This window comes from Lygodium microphyllum, chromosome 11 (assembly GCF_053477565.2).
Source record: "Lygodium microphyllum isolate KBCC chromosome 11, Lygodium_microphyllum_v1.1.10, whole genome shotgun sequence".
Lineage (NCBI taxonomy): Eukaryota > Viridiplantae > Streptophyta > Polypodiopsida > Schizaeales > Lygodiaceae > Lygodium > Lygodium microphyllum.
This window is the reverse complement of record NC_141145.1, coordinates 25,210,924-25,220,052: the sequence shown is the minus strand read 5'-3', so window position 1 is coordinate 25,220,052 and position 9,129 is coordinate 25,210,924. Positions and strand designations below refer to the sequence as shown.

Here is a 9,129-nt window from a genome sequence, read left to right as displayed (position 1 = left end):
AGATTGCTCATATTTTGAAGTAGGAAATGTTTAAGATTCATTAAAGTACATGAATTATAGCACATGACGAGTCTAATGCTTTCAAAATGTGGGGTAACAAGATAAAACATGTGATTAAAACTTGCAAGCAATATGGAAGAATGCACACGATCAAGAATATAGTTGCTAAAAAGTTGTTGTTAATGATCATGCTTCTACTTACAATGCTTTACTTAGCAATCCTAATGATCAAGTTACTACTTCAATTTTGTGCAACATTGGAAATTATATAAAATTTAAAGAAGTGTCAAAAGAGAGGCTTCAAGACAAGTCTCGCCATTGTGATCGTCATGGGGCGAAACACACTCACGAAAAAGATATTGCCAAATTTTTTGTCTATTTTTTATATAGCACAATGGGTAATGAAACTCTAATTGGTGGAGGGTATACTCAAAGGGTTGCTGATTTCCTATAGTTTATGCTTACCTCAATCAATAGTACAATTTCCCTCTTCTGTGAAAGGTCACTCTTGGTTGAAACAATGAAGCACATGCTTCTTTGCATAAAAAAGGAACATGACACCTAGAGAGGATACTTGTAGAGTTCTTCCAAGGGATATTGGATATCATTGACTCATATTCTATGTAGATTGCTTAAACAAATTAAAAGAGAGATTTAGCTTTCATGGAATGTTTTATTAGTTAAATTGATACCAAATAGTTATAGGAAACACATATGATGATTAGAAGCTCTTGATGATGCTCAATGTATCATTAAGGTAATTGCTAGGACATTGGCTTGGAGAATTAAGTACGTGCTATCAAAGAGATTACCAAACTACAATTTTGATGTGTGCATAAAGGAAATTTAATGAGTCTAGTGTGAACCTAATCTTCAACATAGACATTGCCCTTTTGCAAACTAGAGGTTTGTGATGCTTAATCTTAATTTAGATAGATATTGTGATGCAATGATACGGAGCTCCATCTTACTCACTATGAAAAAGATGAGATTAGGCCAAATCTTTCACAATGTGGTCATGTGTCTCTTTATTAATGCCTCATCTAAGGTTTATACAGATGTGTACCTATTTAGGAGTCACTTAATCTAAAGAAATCTATAAGACAAGGTAGCCACCTAACAACTTTGTTATTTCCCATTGTTATGGGAATCCCCTCTTTGTGGTCTCTTTTGGTGCTTTAAAGGAATTTCATGCGTTGAATGGATACTTATTTTTTGGAAAAATGTTTATTTATGATAATGAAGACATAATCAAAGTAGAGGAGGCTAGTAGTAATGGGATTTTGCTTGAGAGAGAGATAGAGGGATTCCATACAAAGTTTGCATTTGAGAAACCAATCCTTCACTTCCTCCCAATGCCTCATGCCACTATTAATCATGTATTTACTAATGACAAATCTCACTATAAAAAGTAATGTTTGGCTGAGTAGCTTTTGTGGCATTTATCAAACTGCCAATTGTGGATGCATATGGAGCCTTGGATATTTCAACTGTTTCCTCAATAGATTTGGGACTATAATCTTGGTTGAGTTTCACATACATAGGTAACAAAGTACTCAACCTCTACCCTATCTCCATATTAGAATGCTTTAGCACTTTATTAACACAATCCTTATAATATAGGAAGATAGGTTTCTATTCTCTATCTCAAATTATCATTATGCCAAGAATAAAATTAGCATTAGCTAAAAGTTTCACGTAATTTGTGCCCTAAAGCACCAAGCATCATGTATGTGCTTCCAATAATCATTATATCTTCCACATGAAGGATCAAGATAAGAAGACTTCCATCAAGTACTTTCTTTGTGTATAGGTAACGATCCATTTTGTATCCTTGAGACTTCATGAGTAGTTCAAAATTATGATGCTATTCACTTAGGGCTTGCTTCAAACCATAAAGACTTTTTTGGAATTTGCATACCTTGTGTTTCTTTCCTAACTTGAAAGAACCCTCTAGTTGTTGCATATAGATGTGTTCATGAAAATCTCCATGCAAAGTTGACATGACATCCATTTAAACAATCTCCAAGCTATGATGCAACCAAGGAATTAACTACACAAATAATAGCCATCTTCGAATAGGCAAATGATTCTCATCAAAATCAATGATCTTATCTTCCTTGAACCCTTTTACCACTAACCTTGCCTTGGACTTAGGCAATGCATTTCGTAGATAGACCTTTATCTTGTAAACCCATGAAGAGATTTCTCAAATCTTCCCTTTGGGCACTACCTTGTAAACCCATTCACATAAAGAGCTTTCTTGAATGTCCCCTTTGGGCAATGGAACCAACTCCCCAGTGGAATTCCTTATAAGAGATTTTTGTCTTCATAGCCTTGTCCCGCTTAAGTTTATGATCCCTACCTAGCTTCTTGATAGCACGAAGGCTTATCATAGTCAATGAAACATAATATAGTCCATGGAAAGAATATATAATTCTAGAGGAAGGGAGGCTCTTGTAGACCGTCACTCCAAATTTTTAACCATAATCCTTTGTGGATGCTTTGCTCACCATTTCCAAGTTGATTACCAAGATCTTGTCCATTTATATTATCTCTATATGGTTGTCAATTATCCTAAAAGATGTTTCAACTCTTTTCATAGGTGTTTTGTGGATCTTATCTTCAATAAAGGTAACACCACTTCTGTGTATAAGCTTCCTAGCTTCAACATCCCACAAAGGCTATATCCCATCTTAACATCATCATTGTACCCAACAAAAGTGCATTTCCTTAAATTATGATCAAGCTTTTGATGCTTACTTTGGGTACATGCATATATGTTTCGCAATCAAATACTCTAAGATGCTTACACAGTGGGGGTGATCTTAAAGATATTGGACAATGTCTTTAGATATCTAGCATGCCCCCTTGGCATGGGGATTTTCCCTAAAACAAATTATTTGATGAGTTGTATCACACGAATGAGAGTAAGGTTGACTCTTGAAATAATACTCGGCTTGTCCTCTTCTTACAAAAAAGTATTGGTCTCACATTTTCTAATCCTTCTAGACATTCCCTCTTGAATTGAAATAATACCTAGTCTTGGCATGCTATTAAGTGGAAACAAGTTATAGCCAATAAGAATGAAGGGGACTCATCCTTCGCAGTTTTTCTATTAAGGCATAGAAGTGCACAAAGTGGTTGTAGAAGCTTGACTCAAATCAACCTTAGATTGTTTTGCTTATGCATGGGATTACACTTGCCCCCTACAAATATAGTTTCTTGGGAAGGAGTTGAATGTAATAGGAGACTTGCCAAGTCTTTAAAGACAATAGTTACTTAATTAAATATTTCTCATGTATTGAACCTCTAATGCAATAAGTGGAATGGAGGGGTGTGAATTATAGGGGAGACTCCTACCAGAATCGCCATGGTTGAATTCACTAGTTTATTAATCATAGTTCTACTATTGCTCTGAATGTTAGGATGGTGGCTAAACTTTCCTTGAAAATCATAGCTTGTTGGAGGGTCATTTCTAGAAAAGGTTCTCTCTAGTACAATTCTCCTTTATCCAATGGACATAGATAAGATTATCCTGGTAATACAAAGTTGAAAGATGGATGCCCCATGTCACCTAGTCTATAGAAATATTTGAGCCTTACTCATGTTGGAATTGCATGCCTTTTTGTAAGGTTTGGACCATTAGGAGGAGGACACAAAGGTAATTGGTCTAACAAAGCTTAGGATCTCGAAGAGAGATCATGGCCTTCTTTGTTTGAGAATGTTTAGGAGCTTAATTATGCAGTCAAAGTCATAGAGAACTTCTATTGGAAGAGGAAGCATGTTATTCTGGCCACTTATTGTGGTCATATTAATTACCAAAGATAAGTTGAAGAAATGGATACCAGTATTAGCTCACTACCCTCGTTGTGAAGAATAAGAAGATGTTGGTCATCAAGTTTTTGGAGATGCAAACAAGTTAAAAGGCTTTAGAATAAAGTGCATGATTGGTCAAAGAAAGCATACTTGAATGACTATGTAAATTGGAAGCATGCATTACTTGGCCGATGAGGGAAAATGTTCTTAGGATTTTTTGATTTCTAGCATGGGAATCTAGGAATTTAGTGGCTTTTAGGTCAACGGCATGGTCATGATTGAACTTGTTGATGGGATTGAGAAGTTTACTTACTAGGCAGATCTTTTTAGTAGTTGCAAGAAAATGGAGGGCTATACATTTGTAGTTAAGGATTGATTTAGACATGTGCAGATAGCAAGCTAAAAATATGGTCAAATTTACATGTTCTAAAGTTCCATTACGTTGGCATTTTAGATGAGAAATGATATGTGCCATTGGGGAGAGGATGAACCCAGGGTTTGAACTCATGGACCCACAATACTCAACCCACATTCAAACCACTAGACTACGACGTCGTTGGCTTTCCTTTGTGATTTATGTTGTAGAGATTGGGTGAAGAGTTTGTTTGGCTTTGAAGGAGGGGTCACAATGAATTTCATTGAGTAAAATGAATTTTGTAAGGGTGTTAGGAGGATAGAACCCTTGTAGGGAAAAGAAAGAATCAATGCACTAAGCCAAGAAGACCTCATGAAATTCCTATCCAAGGGTACACATGGGGAAAATCAATGCACTAAGCCAAGAAGACCTCATGAAATTCCTATACAAGGGTACACATGTTGTCTAGGTTTCATCTCTAAGCCAATCTTAGGAAGCTCCAAGACAAGACTTTGTCCTTTTTCAAGGGTTGTACATGTACTATTCTTCCTATCGCCAATGGTGTTGTGGTGCATTGGATGGAGTGTGGGTTGAGTTCTAGTAGAGGTGCAGGAGTTCACTCACTCCATCTTGCAGCCCTTGAGGAACCAATCTAATCGATTACATATTATTCTTCCTACAATTCTAATAGTAAATCTCGCATTAAGAAAGGTCTACGGAGATTTTAAATTGAAAGTTTTTACATCGCCAAAAACACGTGAAACGAGAACTTGAGGACACTAAGGGCCCCCTCCCTCTCTCCCTCCCTCTTACACATTATTATTGATACTTAGACGTTAGGGGCCTTAATTTGGGCGGGTATAAGTATGTTGTCAAAGTCACTCAAATCCATCATAATACAAGAAAACGTTTATCACACGTACCTACAAGGCCAACATCAATCCCTTCCTTTTCCTTCTTATATGGTACACAAATCCTTCTCCTTCTGTCTCGCTATCATATCCCATCGGCTACTATTCTGCTCCACCTATCCATCTATCTATCCATGTAGCCTACGGCTCCTCTCTTTGCATGTTACCAGCAGCATTCCCGTCTGTTACCCCATTCTTTTGGCGCCTCCCTCTCTCTCTCTCTCTCTCTCGACTGGGTCGATTGAGCAATTCTCAACGCTCTTTGAGCGTTTTGTGCTGGTGGGATCCTCTCTCGTGGAATTGAAATTCTCTATTTAAGCAGCAAACACCGTCCCTTCTTGGCCAACCCTCTTTGGGAGCTTCTTGTCTGATTTGCCGTGGCGTGCATGTGAGCAGATATTGGGTGCGAATCGTGCTAGAGAGAGAGAGAGAGGAATGGTGGCAAATTGAAGAATTTTTACAGACTATTTGAGAGAGAGAGAGAGAGAGAGAGGAGGAGGAGAAGAAGAGAAGAAAGAGAGAGAGAGAGAGGAGGAGAAGAAGAGAAGAAAGAGAGAGAGAGAGAGAAGAGCAGAAAGAGAGAGAGAGAGAGAGAGAGAGAGAGAGAAGAAGAGAAGAAGAGCAGAAAAGAGAGAGGGGGGGGGGGGGGGGGGTAAATTGGGCAGTGGCGAAATTGAGAGAGAGAGAGAGAGAGTATAGCTTTGTGGTTGTCAAAGGGTCACTCTACCCCCATCTGCTTACCCTGTTGCATTCTTCTTTCTTTCTTTCTTTCTCCCTCTCTTTCTGACACAAGTCTGGGAAAGATGGCCTGTCGTACCTTCCTGCAAAGCATGGCACAAGCCGCAGACCCCCCTCATCTGGAACGAGACTCTCGTTGTTACCCATCATCAACCACAACAACAACAGCATCATACGCACCCACCACATTAACCCCATCTTCCACTGAAGAATACTGGTTCTCTCCCCCCACCATGAGGGAGATGATAACAGAGCAGCAGCAGCACGACGATCATCCCTGCCTCAACAACCATATCACCAGCAACAGTCCAATTTCAACAGATTCCCCTGCCAGACTCTCATCCTCTGGCAGAAGCTCCCCCTCTGAGTTCGAGTTCTCCATGTCCTCCTCTACCATTGGACCCCATAGCTCCGGCCACTCCCCTCAGATGCTCTCTGCTGATCAGCTCTTCCATGAAGGCAAACTCCTCCCTCTCTACAATCCCCAGCAAGATCCCACACCCTTGGTGGCTGTGCAAATCTGCGATCCGGCTGATGAGTTGAACACCGCAAACACCGAGCTCGCCACCGCGAATGAGAATTCAGTACTGAAATCCTACTCCTCCTCATGTTATAATGGCTCCTCTGCCGCCCAGCAGCTCAGAGTAGAGCAGCACCCTTTATCATCTTCATCTTCATGCTCCTCCTCCTCCTCATCATATTATAATGCTTCCACTGCCCAGCAGTTCAGGATGGAGCAGCGCCCTTCATCATCATCTTCATGTTCATCATCAACATCATCATCATCTTCTAATGCTTCGTCTGCATTGCAGCAGTTCAGAGCAGAGCAGCATCCTTTGTCTCCGAAAGCTCCCACTTGCACTAGCAGATGGAAAGAGCTTTTTGGGTTGAAGAGAGGCCCGGATGGGCCTAATTGTAAAGCCCAATGCAGGGTTCCTCAGCAGGGTAAGTCTGGGTATGATCAGCTGCAGCTATATGCTCCCAGAAGGTCCACTGATGCTGTAAGCGAGCCTTTGAAATCAAGCGTTTCATCACAGGATGAGTCTCAGGAACAGGAAATCAATCCGCCCTTGCCTTCCTTATATGACACTTTGTCCGATTCTTCAACTAGAAACCCACAGAGCTGGCAAATGGACAGGCCTATGTCAGGCAGTAGGTCATCCAGAAGCTCAGATGATTCAGCCGAGGGGGGTGCAGCCATGGAGGCGCACGTATCAACGGCGCACAATTGCACCAACGCTACAGCAGGTGAGGCTGCGAGGCGCAGAAGCAGCACATTGAGCAGCAGCAGGGCAAGGAGCCCAACCAGGCAGCAGCAGCTGCAGCTGCATCACAATTGGCAGGGGCCAATGAGCCCGAGAAGGGGCGGTGCTGGGGGCAATGCACCGTCATCGCGCGGCGTCAGCCCGGGCCGGCCTTCTACTGGCAGCAGGCCCACCGAGAGCTCGAGGAGCGCCATAGCCACAAGATTGGTCGTACGTGGGCTTGACAGGAGCTACAGCAGCCCAAAGCCCATGAGGAAGAGGACTGATCAGGTGAGAGGTAATGGAAGGCAAAGGGCAAGCAGTGGGTCACTCGAGAGATCTACTTCTTACTCAGCTGGAGTGAGAGTCTCCCCTGTCATCAATGTCCCTGTGTACATGACCCCTGCTTTGAGAAAGGGTTCCAAGGGTGGCATTTTCAGCTTAAGTCAGCTCTTCTCTTCCAAGAAGGACAAGTATACTTCAAAGCAGCAAGCACCCAATCACCATATCCATGTAGAGGGTTGAGCCACATTCTCAACCTCTCTGTTGCTCTCCCTATGTACAGTATAGACTCTCTGTTTGGGACTCTCATTAGCATTAATTTCAGATGCTTGAAATCCTTTACTGATTTCTTTTTTAGTCATGGGCTACTGGACTATCTTTATCGGTCTGACTCTCACGTTTTTGCCTTTGATGCATATGATCATACTGCGAATTTGCTGCAGGGGTGGCAGCACTTGTGGTATTATATTTGGAAATAGATGATTCAGTTTACTGAGTTCCTGTCTCTGTTGCAAAAATTCCCAATTAATCAGATCACTTGGTGCTGATCCCGAGCGAAGAACTCCTCACATGATTAGAATGTGACTTGGAGGGCTTCTGTGAGACTTATGGATCAAGCATCATTATTTTCAGTTCAATTGCATGGGCTGTCAAACAGGTCTCTGGCTAATTGGCAGCATATAACATACCTGAGATTGTATGGCCTTCCTTCATTTGGAGTCTCAGTGAAGAATGAATCCTAGGACGAAAGCGTCCACGTAGTAGCATACCTGAGATGGTATTGACCTTAATTTGGAGTCCCATTGAAGAATAAGGGTAGTATCAAGGTTAAAGTCTCGGGTACACTTTCTAAAGTAAAGGTAGCCATCCTCTTAGAATGAGGCAAATAAACATGTCACGCCATGTTCACTATTTTACATTACCCCCATAGACTTTCTAAAGTAAAGGTAGCCCATCCTCTTAGAATGAGGCAAATAAACATGTCAGGCCATGTTCACTACTTTACATTACTCCCATAAGTCTGAGCTAGACATTGCTCGACTCTAATTTTTGCAGGACAATTATCCCCATTTGGAACTATATAAGTGTATGTCATGCATAGAGCTATCCAAGTCTTTGATCCCTATGGAGTTGATTTCCACACTAGTCCATATATTTTGCACTCAAGGAAATATCTCCTATGCTTGCTTCGAGTATGGGGTTAAAGGCACTTCTAGGTAGAAAGGAAGATTGCAATTGCTTAGATACAATGAATCCATATTTTACGCTCAAGGAAATATCTCCTATGCTTGCTTCGAGTATGGGGTTAAAGGCACTTCTAGGTAGAAAGGAAGATTGCAATTGCTTTGATACAATGAATCCACTCTATGGGAGAATGGACAAGTTTTTCAAATTCTTTGTGCCTATCCACTCTAGTTAGGATAAACCACTTTAATGCCAATGTGGAAAGAAAGGAACCGTTTCCCAATTGTTGTGGTGGTGTGATTGATTGTACACATTTGTGAACACTTGCATATGCTCGAATGGGAAAGTACTTGTGACATCAAACACAAGCTACCTTGGTCAAAGTATTAAATGCTTACTTGTATGGGGTTAGACAATACACAAAAAGGGAGATTGCAATTGTTGTGATGCAATTATCGACTCGAGCAAAGTTGTAGAAAAACATTTGATTATAATGAATCCATTGCAGGGAGAGTGGACAAGTTTTTCAAATCCTTCATGCCCTATCCACTCTAAGCTAGGATAAGACTCTTCAATGCTAGTGTGGAAAGGAATT

General features: G+C 41.0%; 1 protein-coding gene across 1 annotated transcript; it reads left to right on the top strand.

Moving 5' to 3' along the window:
• Positions 1-5,150: 5,150 nt before the first annotated feature.
• Positions 5,151-8,410, top strand: LOC148028641 (uncharacterized). Its single transcript, XM_087687440.1, has one exon. The coding sequence runs from the start codon at positions 5,889-5,891 to the stop codon at positions 7,590-7,592; it is 1,704 nt and encodes a 567-aa protein (XP_087543566.1). The 5' UTR covers positions 5,151-5,888; the 3' UTR covers positions 7,593-8,410.
• Positions 8,411-9,129: the final 719 nt, after the last annotated feature.